The following is a 24,589-nucleotide window of genomic DNA, read 5'->3' as shown; positions in this document are numbered from 1 at the left end:
AAATGTTTTGACTGAATGATATTCACAGTCAGAGAGAAACTGTTATAATTTTTTGTTACATATTGTTTTAAAGGGATTTTCGAATGAATTGCAGTACTTAAGAAAGGAGTGGCTTTGCATGCTACAACAACTGGGCAGAAACTTGAGTGACAACTTCTTGCGACAGCGCATGACAAGCAGGTTCCTCCATGCGGCACCCAGCAACACTTTACTCACAGCTTTAGGTGATGTTTCATTTCAAAGGCGAAACTGAAATGCTTCAGATGCCTCCTCCTTCACCGTTTTAAGAAAATGGCTGGTTTTAACAATTGCTATTCATGCTAACTGATACATTGCAATGCTATAGAATTATTAAATCATTATTTCTCCAGAGTTGTTAGAGCTCATCATATGATGATTGGGAGCTGGCTGCATCCCGCAGGTGTAGTCATGGGAAGCAGGTGGCTTGTGGTTCCCACGCCGACAGCACAGAGTTTAGTAAGGTTGATAGAGAAAGCAAGTCTCTGCATGCCCTCCGGGTCTGCAGAGACGGTGTTAGTAAGTGTGTAGTCTACCCAACATCTGTCTACCTAGCGCCTGAGCAGGCCTCTCACTTTATAGGACTGATGAGTCGAGTGATATCCGAACGGATAGACAGGTGGACCGTCAGGTGAAGGCGTTTGTAGGCTGCTGCTAATCAACCAAAACCACACAAAGAAAGGAGTGCACCTATGCAAACATATGGGGCCACTTTTGCATACAGAAGACAGGTTTTCCCATTTAACTATTTTTCTAGTCCAGTGAGCAGTAACAGTTGTAAAATACATTAGCCTGAGGGTGCAGTGTTTTGTGCAGCTAGAGATTTTTCTGCGCGAGCAGCTTAAGGAACACAGACAACAACTTTCCAATGAGAGCGACTCGCCACCTGAACCAGTCCAACAACTCCATTAGCCTCTTCAGCTCAGTGAAAATTAGATAGAACAAGCTACAGTGATTCATGAGTTTCTTGTGTATGCTTTAGTGACACATTCCCACATAGCAAAAAAAAACCTATCATGAATTGCTCAACTGCAATGTGATGAATTTTTCTTTCAGAAAACATCCATTGGTATCGAGATGGAAACCGCTCAGGAACGCAAGCCAAAAAGGCCCCACTACATTCCTCGACCGCCAGGCAAGCCTTACAAGTACCATTGTTTCCAGTGTCCTTTCACCTGCAATGAAAAGTCCCATCTCTTCAACCACATGAAATACAACTTGTGTAAGAACTCCATCTCCCTGATGTCCCAGAAAAATGGGCAAACAGCCCGACAGGTCAAGCCTGTAGTTAAGGAAGTCGCTGACAAATCTAAGGACTGTTCAAGCCCTCTGCCAGCAGTTCAGAACAATAGTCACGCGAAACAAGGTACTGAGAGCAAAGATGACACAGAAGAAGTAGACGTTGGGTGTGATAGTCCAGTCAATAAGGATAGCCAGAGTGTGACAAAATCAAATACAGTAACAGAGGGAGAGAACAAAAATGAGAACAAGTCTCTGCCACGCCCATCTGCTTTCTCCCCTGTCACACCCAAAAGTGACGGAGCAGAAGCCTTCAAGTCATCTGTGCAGCAGGCGGAGGATTCACAAGCTCCTGTTCCCACTTTCAACCACCCAGGCTTCCCATGGGGCACGATGTCTTCACCTATTTCCTTAAAACCATTCCCTCCTTCCATGGTTCCTGAATACACTCCTTATCTACTGCCGGACCGGCACCTGTATCCACCATACTACCTCCCAGCAAACCATCACGCAAATGAGTCAAATGCTCCCTCTTTCCAGCCAGAGTTTATGGATCCCCAGAGGCCTGTGGTGCCACAACCCATTGCCCCACCTCACACTTCCCTCTATCCCCCATACTCATACAGATACTGCCATCCTCTTCACTCGAGCCCCTCTATGCATTTTACCCTGTACAGGCCCCACGAGCTCCCCATGCCAGTCACAGGACCCAGATATCTCCCTATGGATTTGTATGGCCCGGCCCTTGGGCCAAAGGATTACGACTTATACGTGCATTCCCGGTCCAGTCTTGACAGCCAGAACACATCTACACAAGAGGAGAGCAACCACGGGCAAAGAGGCGACAAGGAAACCAGGCTGAGTCCTAAAGAGGGCTGTTCAGCATTGGGGTCCCCTGACAGACCCAGCCATGCACACATCATCCAGAGAGACACGGACGCCCCACACTACACCAACAAGAGTGGCCCACAGGCCACCACCCAACTAGAACACACAGCTACACCCATTGAACCTTTTAAAACTGACATAAGACTTGAGGAGTCTGCACAAAGCTTGCTGCAGTTAAGAACTTCGCATGTGGATGGAGGGTGAGTAAAATTACCCAAATCTGTATTCTTGCTTTAGTTGAGCTACAGTGTGTTGTTTTTGCAATTATTTGATTTAATTATTAAGTCCTTTAATTGGTTATTTTCACCTTTCAGACTGGCTGAGAGTAACAGATATTACTCTGTGCCTGTTTCTGAGCCATGTCCTGAAAAAACCCCAGACCAAGATGGAGAGAACAACAGAGAACATTTGACACCCCTAAACCTCTCAACAAGGAACCAGGACAAAGAAAAAGGTCCACCTGACCACAGACTGACGTGCTCAGACACAAAGAACTTAAACAGGGAAGAGTTGCCTTTGAACCTCAGCCTGCGAGCTTCTCATAGCAGCTCTGTTCACAGCTCTGCCTTGCGCACTTCAGACGATCTTCAGGCAGGGCCAGACACTGAGCTGGATGAAGAACCATGTGACCAGAGGCAGAGTGCAGCACTGGCACTCTGTCAGCTAGCCATTGCAAGTTCTGCTGCCTCTTCACGCGACTTTAACACTGCGGAGAGGCCTTCACATAATTCCACAGACACAATACGTTCTAGCTCTCCAAAAAAGATCAAACACACAAGTATGGCGAAGAAAATTGGTGTGAAAAGAGCAAGCAGTGGCCAGGCTGATAGCAAAGGCCTCAAACCAAACAAGAGAGCAAAAGCAACAGGACGGGCTTCGAGGAGGAGGCCTCGCTGCCGCTAAACTGTGACTGTTGTAATTACTTGGTGTGAAGGACGGATCTCAAAACCTTCAACACTGCAAGCCTAACATTGTAAAGATTGATGTATTGAACATAATTAATAAGTAAAATGTCTATAGCACTGCCACAGGATCAACTGTAAGAAAATAATAGTGAAATGCAAAGACATATTATGTCTCGTTCTCACACTTGATTGCAAAAGGTGAAAAGCATTGTTTTATATGGGAGGTTAATATTTAAATTTGTATATTTTTGGACGATGTGGTAATGTATTGTAAATTTAAAAATGTTGAATCAATAAATCACCAGAATTTGCTTGCACTAGTCCGTGTATCTTATGATAACTATCTCAATGTGAATGTGTAGTCACGTACCATCTGTCAACCTGGAAGGAAGCAGCAGGCCTCTCCGACCGAGTTCTGCCAGTGCCAGGCAGCCGCCATGCCAAGCGTTGTCTGTTTCCTGGAAGCTTTAAAAAGAACACACACACACACACACAACACGGGCGAACATAAAACACGTTGATGGAATATGGGGCTGCTTGATAAATTGGCCATTATGTGGTATTTGGAAACAATGAAAATGAAAAGAAAATGATAAATAGCATAACAGAGAGCCAATCTGCCCCTCGAATGAACCTACCTGAAGCAGTCCAGCACTGATCCAACCACCTCGTCTGCCAGCTCTTTGGGAAGCCTCCCAGTCACCCTTCCAATGCTAAAGTGTTAAATAAAACAGATGATTACTGTAACACGTAAACTCTTTCAGATGAGCTGTCTTTGACATAAAGATTACAAAAGACAATAAGCAATGAGGATGACTTGCTAGGTGACATATGACCTATATTACCCCTTTGCTGCAGACCAGCGCACAATTGTTTCCTTGTCTTTCAGTCCTAACAGCAGTTGCTCTGTAAAATAAAACACACATTACATTTCCTGAGCAGGAATAACGCATTAACAAGCGATTTAAACACAGTGGAGGCTGAAACTGACCAATAACTGTCTCCACTTCCTCAGGAATGTCATAGTCCTCTTCCATTTCTTGTGTCTCTGTCTCAGGAGTCACAGCGGTAGCGACTGCAGTAGATTGGGACATGGAAAGGTTTGCTGCTAGTGAGCGGCTGCCTCTCTGGTACCTAAAAAACATGTGTTTAAACTTTTTAAGGCGCTCAGCTCTGTGCTACTGCCTGATCTCGCCATATATCATAAATGATATCTAAAGTATGTTGAGACATATATGACATTATTCACTATGAAAGAAAACTGGAAGATAAACTGCGATGAAGCAATTCCAAACTGATCAGGGAGCCATGATTGGTGATAGGAATACTTTTGTTTTGGTATTCGCAATATTGTTTATGTACTATGATGCTAGGTTTTAGATAGAACAAACACACACTGGATTTGTGTCAATATGTAGTACAGATAATGCGCCTGCTGACTGTGTTTGGAGACTGAGTTTTTACAACATTAGGTATAATGAGCTGGCGTTAAGTCTGACCTCCAAATGGCCAAACGGGGCTTCAGGAAGGTGAGGCCAAGTCTCTGGATTAGTTTGACACCAAGCTTCCTCAGCATAGCCTGGTTGCTCTCTGAAAGACGTTTCTGCTCCAGACACTGCAGAATTGCAGGAGCTGGGAACAAATATGGTTAAAATGAAAAGAATGACAAACGTAAACAGGAATATCAGTCAAACCCACAACAGGTCTGCATTTAAATATCATTGGCCATTTAACTTAATTTGTCAACCCAAATAATTGTGTTATTTAAAAAAAACAACTGATTAAAGATTACAATGTCACAATCATATGATTCAATAACTGCTTTTCTGGAAATTCTGACGTCCATTTTCAAGATTAGAGCTGATAAATATAACAGCCGGAAAGGGAACCCACCATACTGTAAGATGTCATCTCTTTTTCCATGTTTGAAAAGTGTTGCCTGGGGGAGATAAACAAGATGACCAAATCAGTTTAAGATACACGATAGCAGTAACATTTGGAAAGGCATCACGTGTCTTTATTGTACAAGCAAACTGAAAATTACTCTTAAAAGCCAAATTCCTAATAGCTAATTTCTTAACAATAATTCTTTGCACTTTAACTTCAATGTACACAAAAAGAAATCATGCAAGTATGGGTTCTGTTGGCTTGTTGACTGAACACGGAGAGGCAGATTTGAACGCCCTAAGCACCACATAGGCTGGAACCAGGTTACATTAGGTACAAAGAAAAGCTTTCTAAACATGTTGTGCAAGTTTATGTGCCAATGATATGAATGCCATGTACTTGCTTGAGGGCTGCATTATACATAGCTGACCTTAAATTAAACCTTGCTACGGATTTGCAGAGAGAACAGCTGTAATGTGAGGGGCAACAGGGTGAAAAAAGGGGATTTCATTGGGACTAAATACTCTCATTGCCATTCTCATTTTATGGAAAACTGTTTATCTTAAAGCAGTGTATTAAAATGACACAAGTCACTTCGAACAGCAGATCCCACACAGCAGCAGGTGCATTACACACCTGCTAAAACCACATTAGTTATTGTGTGAGACATACCGGTCATGTCAGCTCTTGTAAACCATCCTCTGCAAGAGTACACTGGCTTACAACATACACAGACAGGTGTGTGTGCAACACTACAGGTTTGAGGGTGATCAGTGAGTATGCATGTTTACCAGAGACTGCAGCGCACCATCTAGCACCATAATGTCTCTCATTGACTCATCATTGGTCTGGGTTATAGTGGTCAGGCTCCAGTCCAAAAAGTCTCCTAGACACTTGTGTATCACATCAGGGCGTGTCATGAACCTGTACAGTCATGAGCAATAAAGATACAAAAGCCGTCAAGGTTTCATATGAATAAACAAATTCAGACGCCAGTAAATAGATTTAAAAGGCAACATTGCCCTCTACTGGCTGAAAAGGACATTACAATAACTTCCGAATTGTATTGTATATTTACTGCAAATTGCCATATTTTCATAGCACCTTTTGGAGATCATGCTTTACATTATAGACAGAGCCGACATCTGGCCTTGACATATGCAACAAGCCTTTGTTATTAAGCAAACTACACTAAGACTAATAACAATGTATTTGATTGTCCTTTAAAGATAATATTTCAGAGCATGTACACATTGTGACCACAGGATGCATTCTGTACAACAAAACATGAAGGTGGATGATGGAAGATTATCATCATGCACAACAGCGTTATGTGCATTTAAAAAAAAATCAAATATAAAGCTTTTTACAAACAAGACAACAAAGCAAGTGTACGTTTCCACGTGAGTACAAAAGGCAAAAGTAGAGCTTGGCAATATGTTTGAATTCTATCAAAGTGTATTGAAACATCTTGATTATGAATCTCTATTTGCAAACCAAATATAGGTGAGTTCGGCATCGGCCGACTACTCCACTGGACATTTCCACAACGAATTTACATTATGTATTTAACTTTGTCACCTTGCCCAGACCGAGGTACCAAATTATACGTGTTTAACACCTTGTTCACATAACACAGAGCAGAACAAATTGAATAAAGCTCAAAATAAATTGGTTAAATATTATGAAAGTATTATTGTTATAATAAAATAAAATGATAAATTGATCAATCATCTCATGTGTCTTTCTTAGGACACCGAAGTTACAAAAACGTCCCTTCAGGTGCTCACGCCCTGTCCTCTTCCTTTTAGTCCGTTTCGTCAGAGTAACACAGATGTATGTGGTTGTTGACGTCAGCATATTTGCACTAACCTTTCGTCCATAATTCGCTTAATGCGGAACAGTTTGCTGATGTTTCATTGACCGCCGGAGCTTCGCGCTAACGACGATGACGGTCAGATTTCCGGAAATCAAAAGTCATTCCTTCATTAAATATCTCTGCGCTAGCATTAGCTTAGCAACATCTGTAATGAGTTGTTTACTTCCTCAATATTGTATCCATCAGGGGAAATCGCGAGAGCAGGAGTCTATCGGTGGAAAACAGCGTCAACGATACAGTCGACCTTTATTTTCATATATGGAGCATTAAATCATGAGGGTGGATGTCACTGATTTTTCGATGGCACTGACTTCATCAAAAAAAGTCAGTCATTCATTACTATAGCATATGTATACGTGCATACATCAGGAAAGCCGCTCAGGTTTAGACTTTGGGAATTTTGCGGCTGCAAAAGTATATTCACATTTTATTATGAATGGCATTCGAGTAAAATTAAGTCTGCAAGTGACAGCCAGTGAGTACTGCAAGTCCAGTTAGAACTTGTTTTATATTTGTGAATGGTATTATTGTTCCAATGTTTTATACTGTGATATTTTTGGATACAACCAAAATATGAACACATAGTATGCATTACTTGCGTGGTGTTACTGTTACTTACTTTGATACTAGTACAGATGCCGCATCCCGAGGACTATCACTGACAAGTAGATAAGACTGGGGGAAAAAACAAATGTGTCACTTGTAATGTTTGATAACATCACCGTTGCTGATCATCACATTCTTAAATATTGGAGTAACTACAAACAAATCAACAAACATTACCCAGGCTTAAAAAAAAATGTTTGGATAATAAAGTGTCTGGATTATCTTTGGTTAACTTAATTTCTTTTGACATATTGATTATTTGTTTTGTTGCTGTAATTATGGATGTATCACTACCTCTAAAACAGCAAGGTATGCTTGTTTAAAGGTTACTATGTGTCATTACTGGCCCACGCTTACTGTTGTCAAACATCCAGAAAGTATATTCAGAAGATTCATAAATCCTGAGAATAGAGCCAAGCCACTATAAGGAGCGAGACCTATACAGTCAAATCTCTCTAATGCAAAACAGCAAAACAGAATAAAAATGGTATCATATATTTAACTTACCTTTGCAATAGCGAGAATGCGGTCCATAGTGGACTCTCTGGCCTTGCCAGCGTCTGACTCCAAATTACCATCCAGACGATAAAGGTCAAAAGGTATGAGGCAGGTCATGGACAGCCACAACAGTAACATGTAGCGAGTTTCCCAAGTCTGGAATGAGTACATGATAAAATGGACTATTCAATATTTGCTGATGGGAAAAACAAAAATATCATGTATGCATAATGCATACAAATAACCTCTTTTAGGCAAATTCATAGAGGAGTAACTGTGAAGGCCTGAATATTATTACTCTTAATAAGTAAGGCCAATCTTACCTCAGAGTCTTTGGGATCCTGCTTGGACAACAGGTCTAGAACTGGCTGGACATCTGCCACCTCATGGGGGAGAAGCTGCATGAAGATTTTGTAGCCTCTGACCTGCAACAGGAAAATATATATGAATTCAAACACACAAGGCCTTACAAATTAGGATTACTGAATTAGCTATATAGCTTTTGTGTCAGTGAAATAAGACTTCCAGGTTTTACTCTGTAGTGCAGTCTGGTTAGTATTAACTGGTTTACAACACAGTCAACGTGAACCTGTTTTTGACTGACCTTACAGATGATGTAGAGAAACTTAAAGGCCAAATGAACCAATGAAGAGGGAGAGTTTTCACTCTTCACAAACTCCAGCATCATGTTCAGCATCCATTCTATAACAACAGTGAATAGAAGCAATAATAAATAAATGCATAAACACATTCTCCAAGTGAATATTGAGTACTAATAAAGTTAAAATGAAGAAACATTGTACCTAAGTGTGGATCCAGCAGATGAGGTTGCTCTTGATATCTGTTCATTATCACTGTGTGAGGAAATGGGCAAGTGTGATGAATTAAAATGAGACTTATCCTAAGCACGGATTGATTTAGTTTATTCTTTGAAGGTGATTATGTCACCTAAGAACCTCTGTATAACAGTCTCGACTGTCAACATGTCGCCGTGGACCTCCAGTAGACTTGAAAGAAGAGCTCTGGTCTCACTGCTCTCACTGAAGCCCCCCAACACACACGTTTGAACGATGGACTCTGCTCCATCACCGCCGGAGGATCCATTCTCTGTCTCGGGTAAGGCCATTATGCCCGGCGTCCACCGACAAATAGTCTCTTTGTTGCAGAGGCTGACGCTGGTGTGTGTTGTTATGAAGATATTAACACGTTAACGTTAGCTAACGCTAGCTAATATTAGCATTACTAAGCAACAGGAACGAATGTCAATACAAAAATGAGCTCACGAAACAACACTTTGTATAAGCTTCAATTAATAATCAATAGCTACAACACTGACTTGGTCTAGAGAGCATACAGATGAAAATGAATACATGCAAACTGAAATTAATTCAATCAAACAACAGCGAACCAGGAGTTTTCATGCAATCTTGCTTATGTTCGTAGAAGCTGTGCTCTCGCCCTGCCCTCGTACGGAAAGCGAGATGGCTCAGACGTGCACGCGCATCGTCGGTCACGTGATACGCAAAGTGATCAACGCTGTACACTAGTGGTTCTCAACCTTTTTCAGCAAAGTACCCCCTAACCAGGGCAAAGCATTTGTGATTGAAAAAACAATGTAATACACAGCGCTGTGCCATAAGTGTCTGATTTTATATAGTATATATACAATTCAGTTTAAGAACGTGCACTTATAATATTGGATATGTATTAATTATGTATTCATATTTATTAAATAAATTCTTTAAAGGATTTTTTATTCATGCAATTGTTATATACATATAATAATCTCAATTACCCCCATTTGAAAACCACTACACTATTACCTTCATCTTATGCGATTTTAAAATGTTACTCTACCTTTCAGAGGACAATTTTGAACCTTTTTTTCAACAGCTACCTATAACTAGCGTACATGTTAGTTTTCAGATCTAAGTTTTACAAACAAGTGATCAGTAGGTCTATTCTAAAATTAGATATAGTGTTACGGATCTAACAATAGTAAAATTAGCTTAACCTCAACCAACTACACCATTTAGGTGGTTTTCCATGTTAATGCTTAAATAATAATGTCCATGCATGAAAATAGTTTTGTGCATTATTCCAGTTAGTTACATTTTGAATAAATTACTTTTATTTGTAGTATTTCTAGTGTTGCGTTTCCCTACTTTTATGTAAAATCATTGAAAATGTTTTCCATCAGTGCAATTTAAAATTGCACTGATGTTTGGAATTTCAATTCCAAACATATGTGACAATACATACTAAATTACTGGTTCAATGGCACAGTCTGTACCATTCTGATTTGTCATTCCAAGTCAAGTTCCTAAAAGATTGTTATTTTATACCTGAGAAAACATAAAAGCATATTGACATACACATACATAATACAAATATACATAACAACATAACATCACACATATAAACAAAGTAGCAACAGCAGTTAAGATGGCTACGGTCATATGTGTATGTTACTAAGTTGTATGTGATTTCAGGGAGGAAAGGTGTATAACAGTTTGGGAGAAGAAATATTTTTGTGGCAGAAATCAAACAGTCAGTGGTAGAAATCATCATAATAACAGAGGTAGAGATTAGATTATATATTCTTTTATTATTCCTGCAGTGGGGACATTTCAGTATTACAGCAGTAAATGGGGTAAAGCGCAAAAAGTATAAGCATAACAAAGCATACTCAGCTGCAGATCAACTTCAAATTTCTTGGTATGTGTTCCAACTGACAAACAGGCCTAAAATACCTGTAATGCGTTCCACGCGTACAACATATTGAAATAAAAACCAAGAGGTTTTAAGTTAGTGCAGAGCTGAGGTCTTGGTGTGGTAATCCTTTCCTTTTTAAACAGTTTTGCAAAATAGGGTTTATGTTTAGTTGTGGGAAATACAGAATTTAAAAAATACCTATAGAGTTTATGTCCTTGTTCAACCATACAATTCCATATTTTATATGAAGCAGGTTAGTATAGATGGAGCAGACAGGGCAAATCTTTCTTGCTATGTTGATTCTGTATTGTCTACACAATGTCACAGACATTACAATGTTAGAATATTATGGTTAGTCTCTTCAACAATTAGCCACACTATTTTTGGTCAAATTAGTATCTGGCAATACATACATAATACTTGGTTTTGAGTTTAAGACTGTGAAGCTTTCTACAAGTGAATGGGAGTGCAATTATTTCAGTAGGTTCTTCATAATACTTATTGAAGTGGCCCTGTAGCCCCCACCAAAATGGTTCCAGTGATTCAGATAGTGGAAGAGTTGGTAAAGCTGGTTTCTCTTTGCAAAGCCCGGTGGTTGAGGAATTTTCTCATGGTACGCAGAGTAAAACGAGCTGTTGAAGCCACCAAACATCCCTGCAATACCCAGCTCATACTCTGAATGGCCATAGAAGGAGGCCGGGTCATAGATGACCGGGCCCTCTGCACACTGCCCCACGTTGCCTCCCCATAAGTCTCCATGGAGGAGAGCGGGGACAATCTCCACATCTTTGAAAAACTGAGGTATCTCCAACTGTAAATAACAAACATAGTATGTTTGCTGCTGCGTCAAAGCATGGATACAATCATAAAAACTTGTGTAAAGTATGTTTTGATCCTGAGGCAGTCAAGGAGGAGGTGCACCTGTAGCTTGGCCCATAGCTCTCTGGCCTCCCTGTCTCCATAAGATTTCTCCACCATGTTAAGCTGGTGCTGCAGCCTCTGCTGGGAGTAAAACGTCACCCAGTCATCCTGCCACTCATTTTCCTGAGGAGGTAAGGTAAAAACACCGCATCGACATCTTAAAGACATAGAGACCAGATATTATATAGTATACAGACACAATACTTTTCATTTTACCTGAGGTAGATATCCACAGCATGTTGGCACACTGAAGCCAAATTTTTCAATAACCGCCACCTCCGATTGTCCAGCTCCTTTTCCTATGTACAGTCAAATAAGTCTGTAGTACATTTTAACTAATCGGCAATTACATTATGGGAGTTAACTGTTATTTACTGTAGTAATGGCAATATGAAATAATACGTGTTTGTGCATTTGTCTGTATGTACAAAACGTTAAGTTAAGGTGGATTACCCACTGTCTGCTGCTCTTTATTTAATTTTTCCAACTGTCTCTTGTTGTGAACATGCAGATCTGCCAGCTGCTTTCCTAGGTGCATTGAGTACCTACATTGGGTTTGGAAAAAAGTGTTTTGTTAAAAAAAGAAAAAGAAAAAGCACAAACTATACTTGCAAAACTATGTGTTCATGTTGCCATCTATTCTACTGATACAGTGCAGAACACATTGTATGAGAGATATCTTACTTGGTAAGACCTCTCATGTCCAGGTGCTCCATCACAAATACACATCCTCCTGTGTCAAGTTCAATCACCTTCACAGGCTTGGGGACTTTAACAGTTTCTGTCTTTAAAATGGCTTCCAAACTGGCCATCTCCCCATCAAACATCAATTTGGCCTGAATCAAGCAAAAGCAGATTTGGGCTGGTGAGTAGTACAGTAGCACATATATCTTCACCAATTTGCATGTGCATATTATGTAATTGATTGATCTTCATCGTAACATGTGCACAATGTACAGTGCCAGTCAAAATACTGTTAATAATAATAATAATAATAATAATAATAATACAGCGATGATAAAATACCTCGCTCTTGTGATTTATCTTCACAAACACTCTCCCAGTGTCAGTATCATAACTCTGGCCCTCGCTGATACATCCTCCACCTGAGTGACCAGTTGACTTCAGCATGGCGGTGCCCAACTCTTTCTTTAATTTAGCTTCCATTATTGTGTCCCACGGCCAACTTTAGTAGACGTGTAGTAGCACTAATGCGCAATGCGGAGCCGGAAGTTTAATTTAGCTTAGTTGTTTTACTTTACTTGTCGTATGAACCAACAACCACTATCGTGGACTGCAGTCTTGTTTTTCTTCCGTTATATCGACACGTGATTTCTTTTTCGTCCTATCACAGGGGCGTATCACGGTCACGTGATCGTCGCCATGGTGCCAAATGAAGCTCCATCGGTTGACTGTACTTCTGCTGGAAACCCGGAATGAGCAGCCATGACATTTGCCTGCTTCTAGGAGCGACTGGCGTCGGAAAAACTTTGTTGATGAAACGTCTACAAAATATCCTTTGCCCAGCTGAATGTTTTGATCTAGAACAAAACAAAAACTGTAAATATAAAGTGTTGTGTAGCTTTTCCACTAACGTTAGTTAGCTTGCTAGCTAGTTTAGCCAGATAATAATATTAGCTAATGCAATAATTACCTGTTAAGCTAACTAAGTAGTAACTCACATTACATTTAAACAATACACTAACCTAAATAGCTTAGTTATATATAACTGACCAAATATATAATATCAAACAAACAGTTTAAATAGTTATGTTTCACATCTGAAGCTAACGCACTGGCTCATGGGGATATTTTTCCTAACAGATTTAGTTTACAGTTCACTTTGCATGGATTATGTGAACTGGGGGAACCTCCTTCTACTTTGCCTACAGTAAGTAATATGGGAAGGTTGTTTTTAATCCCAGTTTTAATATGTGTTATAGCTCAGTTTTGATAAGACGGGCAATCCCGTAATGTGTCGTAACTCTTTAAACCTCCACAGGTAGGAACCAACCTCACTGACCTGAAACTGAAGAAGAAAAAGGTGACCCTAAGAGAGCTGGGAGGCTGCATGGGCCCGATATGGCCAAGTTACTTCAAGGACTGCTCCTCTGTCATTGTATGTTGTTTTGTTTTTTTAGAAACAAGCTGCATCTTTTTGTGACATTTGAGAGAGGTACACAAACTAGCTGTTGTAATAATTTCTTTGAATGTGTTTTGTTTTATTTTCTCATAGTTCATAGTGGACTCATCCAACATTGCTCAGATATCCTCGTCCTGCATCCAGCTGCTGTCAGTACTCTCCGCGGAGCCTCTGCACAATGTCTCTGTGCTTATTCTTTTCAACAAGAGGTAACACTCATATACACATACACAACAATCCCTACTTTCACTTGCTATACCTTGGTTCTGTCTCTTGGTGGAAGCTGTTCACGCCATTGTATATTTTCTCTTTTTCTTTCCACATTTTTCCAGGGACATGCCGTGCATTATGAGTCTCATAGAGATAAAATCACTGTTTAGAATGGATGACATCATTGCATCTGCTACTCAGCCAATCAAAATACTGGAACTCAGTGCCCGCACTGGACAGGGACTTCAGGAGGTGCTGAACTGGCTGGAGTCCATCATAGTCAAGTGAACTATCATAGGTGTGTGGTTCGACTCTCACATGACGTTGGATGATGACTTCAAGCCTTTTGGCAAGAGATGTCAGTTTCCTCATTGTGCAAAGACTGTTTTCTTTATAGTATTCAATGATGTGTTTATTGTTGGACCCACTGAATAGCCGTTGCCTGTATTTCTGTTACCATATATACATATGGTGACTGTTAATAAGTGTGATTGGGGAAGGCGATGTATTGGTGATATCATGGCAGGAGTGAATGATTGTATGTTTGGCCATTTTACCATTTGTTAAATTAACACTACTGTTGGTCCTACCTCATGCAAAATATTTATTTTTTACTGGTCACTGTTACTAATTTAATTCTGCCCAGATTACCAGCCAACTGCTTTGATTCATGACTGACAACAGTGTGATCCTTACGCTTCTCTAAGGACTAGTTTTATTGTGTAACTAAATAAGCTCTTACACGTAGGTTTACTAGTTAAGTGTGAGAAACTCATGAGGGACTACTGTAGGTGATGCAGCATAGTGGTAATGAGTCACTACCAGCAGGGGGCATAAAGTGCGCAACACATATTGTAAATGGCCCTGGGTGTGTGCCTGATGTGATTATTTCAGAATGAAATGTGTTGATGTCACAGGAATTGAGGAAATACGAAACAATAAAAACAACTAAAGACTGAGACAGTGTTCCATTTATACCCTTATATTTGATGAATCAGTGGTTCACAAGCAATCAATAAAACTCATGATTCATACATGTTCTAATGCTGCCTTGCTTATAGTGAACTCTGAAGTATTTCCAGTCCTTCCAAACTAAATTTCAATCAGTTAATCCCAGAAATGAATTTCACAATAGTAAAATCAAATACACATGATGTTTCTCATCAGTTTTGGTCCAACAGATGCTCAACAAAGTTAACGTATTGATGCGGCAACATTTTAAGAATTGGACAGGTCTTTACCTCTGGTCTCTTATAGGAAATCTATTTTTTACACTTGTATATGACAGCAGCAATAGCCAGCTAAGCCAATCAAACATACAGCTGAGTGAGCAAGAGATTTGTAGACTACTTGAAAAGCCAAAATACATTTGCCTGGTAATTGTGACTATGTGAAGCAACAACAAAATATTATCAAACTGTGCTTTTGTGTTTGTTTGTTTTTGGCTGTATTTAGGTTGCAATGAGTTATGGCCATAAAGAATGTTTAAATGACACTAATGGTTTCTGATATAAAGGTGTCCTTTTTTGTATACTCTGATACTGCCTCATTGATGAGAGGAGGAGTACAGCTTATTGCAGTGAGGAGCAGAACCAGCTTGCATCAATCTAAGGGTTACCGTATTATATAATACAATATAAAAATTAAGAACGGGGGTTTCATACAAGTCTTCAGGGCTCAAGGTCAATCTGCAGTTAGTTATATTTGGAGAGCATAACCTAATGGCATTCCCCTTTTTTCTTAGATATTTTCTCCAATTTAGTTGATCCTCATAAGAAAGGGTTCTGTGCAGCCTGTGATCCGTCAGTGCTGGCTGAAGAGAAGGGCAACAAGGGCTCAGGGAGGGCCCCTGGCAGGCCCAGACCAGGCTGGGTAGGGTGAGTAAGGGACACAGGGAGGCTGGCAGGCTGGTGGCTCATAGGCAGGGGCAAGGATGCACTGTATGGAAGAGAAGCGCCCTGAGGAGCCGAAGAGAGGGAGCTAGAGCCCATTTGATTCAGAGTTAGTTTGGGCTGCTCAGCTTGGAATGGATTGTTGGGTGACGGCGCACTGAGGCCTAAACAGAACGATACAACAGAAAACAAAGTTAGACCTAAAGTTGCAGCTATCAAAGCATGTTCCTGGTCTTCCTCTGGGATCACATAATGAGTGTTGCATTGACAGTCAATGATACAATAAATACCTGATAGGAAGGGGTTCATGTTCTTGGCTGGAGGATTTGCTGGGATCAATCTATCCAGGTTTACTAAGGATGCTGCTGTGGGGCCCAGGAAGGCCTCAGGTGTCCGGCATTTACGAGGGCTGGGGGCTGCCAGGCTTTCTCCAAGACGTGACAGGTCAAACATCTCAGGACTCTCCCCTCGTCCATTTACATTCATCTGACCTCCATCCATGGCCTCATCAAATAGATCCCCGTCTAACAACAAAAAAATAGCAAATTCTAACAATGCAAGTTGGTGGGATGCACAGAATCACAATGGTAAAAGGTATGTGTTGTTCACCTGAGGGGCTTCCAGGTCGGAGACGAGGTTCCCCAATTGGTCCTTTGAGGGGGAATGGATCAACTCCTGGGGCGGTTACAAACATACCAAAATACAATTTACTTTTATTATTTAAAAATGTCATTTAAAAATACAGTATGGCTTGTCCTTTTTACAGGATTGTATATGGCTGTGCTGTATGAGTGCATGTGTCACCTGGGTTGGCAGAGAAGGCCCAGTCTTGGCCCGTGGCGTTGAGGTTGCTCTGCGGGCCGTCCCAGGGGTTGACCGGGGGCTCCCACGGTGGGGGCGGACTGTTGGATGTTGGCGGTGCCATCCAGGCATCATCTACTCTTGGGGTGTTGTTGCTGCCTACTTTAGTAACCAAGAGGTGAATTAGAGAGAGTGTGAGAGGCTCCTTTTCTGGCAAGTGAACAGAACATATTGTACTGTGAGCATGAAGAATGAGGCGGTTTTAATTAAAACACTCTACTATTATCGTATATCCGTTTCTCAAAACACCTGAAATGAATCAGTCTGCAAATGTTTCAGTCTTCAAAGAGTAAGTATTTTATGACTATAATTTAGTCCATATCATTTACAACTTGGTGCTAAAACGCTCCTGCTTTGGTCAAGGTTGGCTAACTCTAGGCTCACCCAGGGAGTCCCAGGGGTCTGTGTTCCCCGGATGAGCAGCTGCCTGGCGTGGGGCATTGTTCCATCGGTGGTCATTAGGAGGCGGATCTGAGGGCAATGCGAAAACATCTACCAGGTCCATGAAGGCGGTCTGACCATAAAAAAACAAGAAAAGATCTGTCAGTTCAGTATATTGCCTCAACACTCAGATAGTTCTCTAATTCGTATTGACAAAGTGATAGTTAAGTTTAATTATTGATGAATTCTATTGAAAAAAAATTGTGTTTGAGATTTTCACAGTGTATTTTAATGGTTGAGATGTAAAACCTGATTAGACCCAAGAATCCTGCCCATCTTTACTATTATGTATTAGAATTTAGATTTTGGTCCTTGTTCTATAGATGCAGGATCTCAAAACATAACATATGGTTATATTTCATCACCCCCATTGAGATATTCCATACCCCAATAAATCATACCCCGCCTTTAGTCTCCATCTCACGTTTGCTGTCCTCCAGAGCTTTCTTGAGCATTGAGTCGTCCCCTTGACGACTGAGTTGTTCCTGTCAACAGATACAGACACATGGGCGCCGTTGGGCATGACAGCTTCCAGCAAAATTCCCATATTGTCACATCGTACTATATTTATGACTCCGCGACTGCTCACAAGTACAAAAGCCAATTTTTCTGGGCCATGTGTGACCCAGATATGAAGATGAGTGCAATGGCCACAAAGCAGACAATTGAGCGGTCAAAGAGACGAGAGAGCATGAGCATCACTGTGATCTCTAACAGAGCAGCTCCATTGTGGCAGAGTGAGGGAGGAAAAAGACAAAGAGAGGAAAAATGTTGCAACAGATAACACAACAGAGCGATAGGTACAAAAGGTTTTTTCTGTTTTTGTTTTTTTTAAATAGGCAAAACAAAAGAAGTAGAAGGTAAGGAGATAAATGTAACACTTTTATAGTGATTAACAGAAATTCAGATAGAAAATTAATTAAAAGTAAAAAAACAAAAAACATAGACAAAGATTTCCAACAACTTTAAACGAGTGGTAGGTACAGGAACACATTACATTATTTGAAGCCCAGCTTCCCCTAAACAAAAAGTCCCTCTTTGCCCCCCAGTCACCCCTAGAAACCAGAAACCCTACCTGCTGGTGCACCTCCTTGCTCAGGCTCATGGCTAACTGGAGCTGCGTGTCCTCATCCATATCCAGTGTAGCAGGTGCAGGTTGAACTGGCTGTGAAGGGGGCTTAACCGGGGAGGGAATTGTATTTGGTCAACAAAGGGTAACTAATGCTTGGTCAAACTCACAGTAGAGTACATTGCATGCAATTCTACAGGTGTCCCAGGCAGAGTAAAAGGGGTTAAACCCTTTGCCCTTCCCTGACACCACACCAGGAAAGTATTTGACATTAGTATTTCATACTATTAAACGAGGAGAAGAGATGTAATGGTTAGTGGAACAGAAAGATGAAGCCTCATTGGATTAGTCGCTGGAGAAAGATGACATGTCCTTTTGCTGTTCAGGGGTTAAGGGAGGCCACAGACAATGAAAAGTACATGCAGCTGTTTCTCAGAGGGGCCTACTGGGCAGTGAGGTTGGTTTCAGTGTACAGAGTAACGGGAGATGTGCTATAGGGCATGAGATTTAAAAGAAAAGTCATCCCTTCCTGGTCCCAGCAGACTTGTACCTTCTGGGTCTCCTCCTTGCTGAGAGTCATAGCGATCTGGAGCTGGGTCTGTTCATCCATATCCACTGTAGGAGGTGGCTAGGGTCAAGCAGGGGGGATAAGAAGGAAGACTATTCAAAGGGGAAAGTAAATGCTTGGTTTTGCTTTAGTGAGTATCACAGAACTGCTGTGCACTATACTCCTATAGTAGCCGAACAGAAGTGACAGAGGGCGGCGGCTGCCCTTGCCATGGAGACTCCGCCGGGCTGTGGATGCTTAAGAGTGGATCAATGCACACATCCTGTCTGGCTTCTCACTCGTTCTCTCGCAGCATTCTCACTCTTCAGCATTATTTACACAATTATTGACCACATCCGAGACCGAGTTGATGATATCATTTTCGGTTCAAGCATCTGGGAAATGGTGGCCTCGTAGAGATACGTGGTGAGAGTGCCTCACCCACCATGACAGTGTCCAAGTGTGTATGTGTGTGTGTGTGTGTGTATGTGTGTGTGTGTGTGTGTGTGTGTGTGTGTGTGTGTGTGTGTGTGTGTGAGGGGGGAATGTTTAATGTATCACTGCAGCGTTACAATGTGACATGTCAGCAACATGGCGACTAAGAAGCCTCTTTCTGTTAGGTGCATCTCCTGGAGAGATGAGAGGTTTTGTGTGTGTGTGTGTGTGTGTGTGTGTGTGTAGGTGTGTGTGTGTGTGTGTGTGTGTGTGTGTGTGTGTGTGTGTGTGTGTGTGTGTGTGTGTGTGTGTGTGTGTGTGTGTGTTATCTTAGTTAGAGGTACCTTTTCACTCTCTTCTCGGCTCATAGCCAGGGCCAGCTGCAGCTGCAGCTCCTCTTCTCCACTGGTCGCCGGCCGAGCTTGCTCCATGTCTGGAGCGAGTCGAGGAGAGGAAGTGGAGGCTACAGAGGGACAGCACAGGGGATAGGGTGTTAAGTGAGGAACAGGGAGCAGAGGGGTGTCAGCAGAAACACAAACAGATACATGGAAAACAAAGAAAGAAGCGCTTAAGGGTGATTTTCAAGGCCAGAAAAAGAGCTGGCACTGTTTTTGCATCTACATTTTCTTTCCACTGCCCGTTGTTCAGGGCCTTTGCTGGCATTGATTGCCACAGCCTGCCTGCACTGAGAACAATGGTGCTCCTGTGTGGAGAGTTAGGGTGGTGGAGGGGGAGAGGAATGGACGGGTTGGAGTAGAGCCCACCTTATTACCCTGAATACTGCTGGGTGGGTCCCAGGGCTCAGGTCCTAGTTTGGAGGAAGGGATAGGGGATGGGGGGAGGGGAGCGTTGGTTACTGGCATTGTACCAGTCTGGGTGTCAGGCTGTCGGTCACAAGGCTAAAAGAGGGAAGCAGGCCAGACATTGGCAAAGTTCGGTCTCAGAAACCAATCATTTCCACTGTGCTGCCCCTCAATATACTGCGTCTGAGCTTAAATGCTTGCAGGTAATTAGCCGCTGGCAACCTCTTGACCCCCACCCATGCCGTCAATTAGCATTCTGTCCAACACGGCAACTATCCCTGTGTGCCCGTGTCCTGGAATCTCCAAGAGATCCAGCCAGGGCAAAGCAAGTGCAAATTGCAAAAAAAAAAAAAATGGTATTACTGCTTTTACACAGCTCAGCACACAAGTCTGTAGCTGGGAAATTGTTATGATTATCCAGCCTGAAAGCTGCATTTTGTTATCACATGTAATATATATAAATATAAAATAAACTAAATTGAAGTATATGTTTTCCCTGCGTATTGCAAGCCGTGCTCCTATTGGATGTGGTTTCATGCCAGATATTTCCAATGGCACACGGTCTGCCAAGAAAAGTATGCCAGAAACGTGCATCAGGTGGAAAGTGTATTGAGAAAAGGGACTTTTGATGGATTATTAGAAATAAAACAGATACCAGCTGTGGGCATGTCTCTGTTCAAACCATGTAACAGTCCTCCAACATCAAAGTAACTGGTGCATGAAGCCACAGCTCTGCTACTGACTGACCGATATTTTTTAATAAACACCATGAACCATGCATACCAAAAGTATGTGGTACACACTAGTCATACATTCACCAATGCAGCTAATAGTTAGCTAGTTTGAGCTGTTTGCAGTAGTAAGTCAATGACATCAGATGTCCAAAGCCCTACACACTCACAAAGGGAGCGCTTAGGTCTTATATTATCTTGCAAATTCACCAATATCTCTGCAGTAGCAGAAAAGATCATACTGTAAAAGTAAACGCATTATCCAGTTGTGGTTTCACATTAGATTGAGATAACCACACACTGGGCCTCCTCTCTTTGTAAATCCAGTTTAGCTGACATGACTGTATACAAGAGAATGACAGGAATGCAGATGTCCAACTGGCAGCAGGGACAAAAAACAAAAAAAAGCTATTAAATTCCTATTCATCAAGCCTTGAATGTTGGAACGTGCTGCTGGTATTAAAATTGCATGTACCTGAATGAGATGCCACAGGTAAGAACTGATTGATTCATTGATTGATAGGTCTCAAAAACTGTGCCAAAACTAGAGATACATAGCTGACAGTGTCTCCACAAATTAAAAAAAAGGATCAATAAGAGCACATGGAAATTTATGTGATGAATTTGACCGATGACAAGTCACATGCCAAAGAAAGTAGTTATGCGATTGTGTAGATGTTAGATTCCTCAGATACTCACAGTGAAAAGAGGATGGTGAGCCTCTGCACCGGCCATGCTCATCCCCATAGAACCCTGCCGCGCTGGGCTGGCTTGTGCGACGCCCCGGGTACGGAGGAGGCATGGATCCAGAGCCCAAGCCACTGTTGGAGCCCGCCATGCGCGTCTTGGTCTTCAGTGCCTGGCTTCTCTCCTTCTTCAGCTTCTCCTCGTCCTTCAGCAGAGCCACCAGGTGCTTGGCCTTCTCCCGGACATGGGCACCTTGGTCGATGCCGTCCCGATCTATGTACTGGAAGTCTCTCAATGTCTGGATGGTGTAAATGTTCTCCCGGCACTCCTGCGCCACACGCTCAGGGCCTGTTTTGATCAGGTAGTCCAGCAGGGTCAGTGCCTTATAAACATGGCGCCAGTTCTTTCCGTGGTCGTTGAGCCGCTTCCAGATCATACCCATAACCTCGGTGAAAGCCACGACATTGAGAGTCAGGTCTGCGATTTCAGACATGAGCGAGCCGGGAGGACCCCAGGGATCATTGGAGGTGGCCTCACGGACCTTGATCTCAGCCTCCGTGAAGTTGCCGACCATGTTTTTCACCTGACGGCGGAGCGAGGAGGTCTGCATGATGGCGGTTGTGTTTCCCAGGTGACAAGAGATAGTCCAACAGCAGGCCAGGCACTGTGTCTCCTCAGGAGAGGTGGCTCGTCGGAGATCAGTTCAGTGGGAAAATGCAGTGAAGTTGGCCTTCTATTGGGAACTTTAGCAATGTCCACGAGTGTGTTTCTGATGGAAAGGAAAGATATACATATAAGCATTTTTATCCTTGTGTCAAATATTTAATTTTTGACAGATATAAGACACACACACATACACACACACACACACACCGACACCCTCTTTAGTGTCGTCACTCCTTTTGCATGCTGTTACTAACAACGCTAGGGACTACAGCTGAACTCTCACACATTTTTCACTCTGTAATTGTGTTTGGAAGGAGAGAGAGAAACAACTCAGCGCCTCCCAGCGATGTGAAACACAACACCTGGGCTCAGTTTCCACTGAAATAACTGCAAGAGATCTGTGTGAGTGCCTATCGTGCATTGTTCCTCAGTAAGCAATTGTCAGCTTGACAGCCAGTTCCTCAATTTTCCATTCATCAAAATAATGTTTCCCTCACTAAAAAGCAAATATTAGTTTAGACCAAGGGACTTCAACCCAACCAGGAGAAACTCATCCGTAGAAATGTGTTTTACCTTTGAGTGAAAGGAAAGGGAGGGGGGGAGGGGGGGGGGGGACTCCACCTGCTTTTCTGACCTGATTACATCACCACATCAGCAGTTGTGCTTCAAAGCATATAAAGACTCACAAAACTGCAAGTAGTACAACAGAACCACTATTTAGTGTGTGTTTGGGTGTGTATAGTATACACAAATATATAAAAGTGTGTATATATATATATGTAGTGTATGCACTTTGCCCTTTGAACTGCTTCTCTGTACACAAGTGAGTCAGTGAGTCAGTTAAACCGATAACTTTCCCCTCCCAGATCTCATCTATTCAACTGAAATGCACAGACATTTTACTTAAGAGTCAAATGCTGAGTCATGTGTGAGCATTTCCAAATATTCAAAAAAAAATGGGGGGGGGCACGAGATGGGCGCTAAAATGGTCAATATCTACCCCTTGACTTGAAATATTTAACATAAATAATGTGAATATGCTATGTTGATACAGTAATAAAGAATGTAAACATTACAGTTTTAACTCTTTATGCAGGCTGTGGAGCGTGCTATGAATAAAAGGTTGGCCTCCAATATCAGTCACACTATGAGAGAGCGTTCTAAATGGACCATGAAGTGGTAGTAAGAGACTGAATGTGTTTGTGGTGACTAAGTCCCATTATCTCCTGATCCCCGGGGTCGCTCGACTGGAGTCTGAGGAGTACCTAGATAGTCAGTTCCTGTAACTGAAAGCCGGTAAAGTGGTGGTTTTATTAAAGCTAATGAGAGAGACAGAAGTGCTGTAACAGGAGAGATCAAAGAGTGGCAATTAAACCGTCCCTTTTTAGCCAGATTTATAATCTAGGATGCCACCATTACTGTTGCACTCACACCCTTAATGAAGATAAATTCGTGTTGCGACTTATTGTGAGAATGACTATCACATAAGTCAAACTGATAGTAGCCAGGGGAGGGAGGCAGCACTCTTTACTCTCTACTTCACAATGTTTTCTTCCACACATACCACACATACTGTACTGTAACTTGTGACCTTGACGTGGTGACAGGCTGGACTCAACTCTCAAAGTATTTACTTTGTCTGCTTTCCACATTAGCTGATTCAATGATTATGTAAAAAAGAGCACGATCTGGTTCAGTAATCCAGCAAATTGATAAGTGAGCTCATCATGAGCGAACATTCTTCATCTACAGGCCACCTATAGGAAGCAAACTGTTCCCGGATCAGGCCTACATGCTCGTGTGTTTCATTATGCCCTCCAGATGTGTGGCCAAAACATGGATCGTAAACACCAAAACCCGCTGGATGGAAACACAGCTTTCGATTCCATTTGCGTCCTTTTTTGTGTGTGTGTGTGTCCCGAACTGGGACGACTGGAGCCATTATCATGCACGTTGCGTCAAACGGGATGATCGCGGAGGTGAAGTATGTGACCGTGACTCAGCTTTCCTTCCGAGTTTAGAAGTTGAAACCTCGACAGAATTTAAAAGAAAGCCAGTAAAATCGCCACGAACCACGATCCACTTTCCCTCTTACCTTCATGTCACAGCGCGTCAGTGGGGTCCCAACTTGGAGAGGCTTTGGGTGGAGGAAGAAACGCCTCCGCCTATCGACACATCCCGTGAGGAAAGCTACGAGAGTTTAAAAAAAAATAAAGGTATTCAAAGCACAGAGGAAAGCCGTGTGTGCTCAGACCTTATCCACAACCACAGCGCGGCGGTGCTGTTGTGTTATCAAACTAAGTTGTGTGCGTGTGTGTGCACATCACAATATAGCCTTGCAAATGACACAGCCTCCCCCCCTTAAAACACACACACACAGTAAAAATGGATGGAGAGAGAGAGAGAGAGAGAGAGAGAGAGAGAGAGAGAGAGAGAGAGAGAGAGAGAGAGCTCGGCGCAAGCAGAGTCAGACTTAACCCTTTCACTGCCGGATGGAAAATATTCTGAGCTCACTTAACTGGAGCAGGTGATCAGAGCACGCGGAAGA

The 24,589-nt window shown here is 42.1% G+C and overlaps 5 protein-coding genes across 12 annotated transcripts in view; 2 read left to right on the top strand and 3 right to left on the bottom strand.

Moving 5' to 3' along the window:
- The window catches only part of znf750 (zinc finger protein 750), a 3,727-nt gene extending 421 nt beyond the window's left edge, over positions 1 to 3,306 (top strand). Inside the window, exons 2-3 of the mRNA XM_068579304.1 lie at positions 1,075 to 2,345; positions 2,460 to 3,306. Of these exons, the coding sequence (XP_068435405.1) occupies positions 1,096 to 2,345; positions 2,460 to 3,048 (1,839 nt within the window). The 5' untranslated portion in view covers positions 1,075 to 1,095 and the 3' untranslated portion in view covers positions 3,049 to 3,306. The remainder of the gene's footprint in view (positions 1 to 1,074; positions 2,346 to 2,459) is intronic.
- The window catches only part of tbcd (tubulin folding cofactor D), a 24,175-nt gene extending 14,791 nt beyond the window's left edge, over positions 1 to 9,384 (bottom strand). For 2 of the 3 annotated variants that reach the window (XM_068577880.1, XM_068577882.1), the window contains exons 1-13: positions 8,869 to 9,378; positions 8,724 to 8,774; positions 8,525 to 8,622; positions 8,244 to 8,345; positions 7,930 to 8,076; positions 7,436 to 7,491; positions 5,729 to 5,861; positions 4,944 to 4,989; positions 4,550 to 4,682; positions 4,042 to 4,184; positions 3,896 to 3,956; positions 3,689 to 3,763; positions 3,421 to 3,515 (exon numbers count right to left, since the gene is read on the bottom strand). In XM_068577880.1, coding sequence (XP_068433981.1) covers positions 3,421 to 3,515; positions 3,689 to 3,763; positions 3,896 to 3,956; positions 4,042 to 4,184; positions 4,550 to 4,682; positions 4,944 to 4,989; positions 5,729 to 5,861; positions 7,436 to 7,491; positions 7,930 to 8,076; positions 8,244 to 8,345; positions 8,525 to 8,622; positions 8,724 to 8,774; positions 8,869 to 9,046 — 1,318 coding nt within the window. In that variant the 5' untranslated portion in view covers positions 9,047 to 9,378. Of the gene's footprint in view, positions 1 to 3,420; positions 3,516 to 3,688; positions 3,764 to 3,895; positions 3,957 to 4,041; positions 4,185 to 4,549; positions 4,683 to 4,943; positions 4,990 to 5,728; positions 5,862 to 7,435; positions 7,492 to 7,929; positions 8,077 to 8,243; positions 8,346 to 8,524; positions 8,623 to 8,723; positions 8,775 to 8,868 lie in introns of all 3 variants that reach the window. The other variant, XM_068577881.1, reaches the window with a different exon arrangement.
- arl16 (ADP-ribosylation factor-like 16) lies at positions 8,897 to 16,443 on the top strand. Of its 2 annotated transcripts, XM_068577890.1 has the most exons (7): positions 8,897 to 9,036; positions 12,911 to 13,069; positions 13,393 to 13,447; positions 13,559 to 13,675; positions 13,793 to 13,908; positions 14,032 to 14,207; positions 15,654 to 16,443. In XM_068577890.1, exons 2-6 carry the CDS (start codon positions 12,993 to 12,995, stop codon positions 14,195 to 14,197), a joined length of 531 nt encoding a protein of 176 aa, XP_068433991.1. In that variant the 5' UTR covers positions 8,897 to 9,036; positions 12,911 to 12,992; the 3' UTR covers positions 14,198 to 14,207; positions 15,654 to 16,443. The 2 variants fall into 2 exon arrangements, with proteins under 2 accessions (XP_068433991.1, XP_068433990.1); XM_068577889.1 differs by lacking the exon at positions 15,654 to 16,443 and having other exon boundaries at positions 14,032 to 14,943.
- fn3krp (fructosamine 3 kinase related protein) lies at positions 10,540 to 12,861 on the bottom strand. The gene is made up of 6 exons (XM_068578841.1): positions 12,583 to 12,861; positions 12,241 to 12,392; positions 12,010 to 12,101; positions 11,773 to 11,855; positions 11,557 to 11,679; positions 10,540 to 11,446 (listed from the first exon to the last, which is right to left on the bottom strand). The coding sequence occupies exons 1-6, from the start codon at positions 12,721 to 12,723 to the stop codon at positions 11,108 to 11,110; spliced, it is 930 nt and encodes a 309-aa protein (XP_068434942.1). The 5' UTR covers positions 12,724 to 12,861; the 3' UTR covers positions 10,540 to 11,107.
- Positions 14,876 to 24,589, bottom strand: epn3a (epsin 3a). Of its 5 annotated transcripts, none has more exons than XM_068577884.1 (12): positions 24,561 to 24,589; positions 24,137 to 24,231; positions 21,388 to 22,144; positions 19,499 to 19,617; positions 18,723 to 18,800; positions 18,179 to 18,280; positions 17,505 to 17,588; positions 17,047 to 17,176; positions 16,606 to 16,764; positions 16,411 to 16,476; positions 16,092 to 16,325; positions 14,876 to 15,965 (listed from the first exon to the last, which is right to left on the bottom strand). In XM_068577884.1, exons 3-12 carry the CDS (start codon positions 21,983 to 21,985, stop codon positions 15,679 to 15,681), a joined length of 1,857 nt encoding a protein of 618 aa, XP_068433985.1. In that variant the 5' UTR covers positions 21,986 to 22,144; positions 24,137 to 24,231; positions 24,561 to 24,589; the 3' UTR covers positions 14,876 to 15,678. The 5 variants fall into 5 exon arrangements, with proteins under 5 accessions (XP_068433985.1, XP_068433986.1, XP_068433987.1 ...); XM_068577885.1 differs by having other exon boundaries at positions 24,520 to 24,575; XM_068577886.1 differs by lacking the exon at positions 24,561 to 24,589 and having other exon boundaries at positions 16,606 to 16,761; positions 24,137 to 24,414.

Source organism: Clinocottus analis, unplaced genomic scaffold (genome assembly GCF_023055335.1).
Source record: "Clinocottus analis isolate CAN_PGR_092001 unplaced genomic scaffold, fCliAna1.0.p SCAF_16, whole genome shotgun sequence".
Lineage (NCBI taxonomy): Eukaryota > Metazoa > Chordata > Actinopteri > Perciformes > Cottidae > Clinocottus > Clinocottus analis.
The sequence above is the reverse complement of the archived record's forward strand: the minus strand, read 5'-3'. Positions and strand labels throughout refer to the sequence as shown.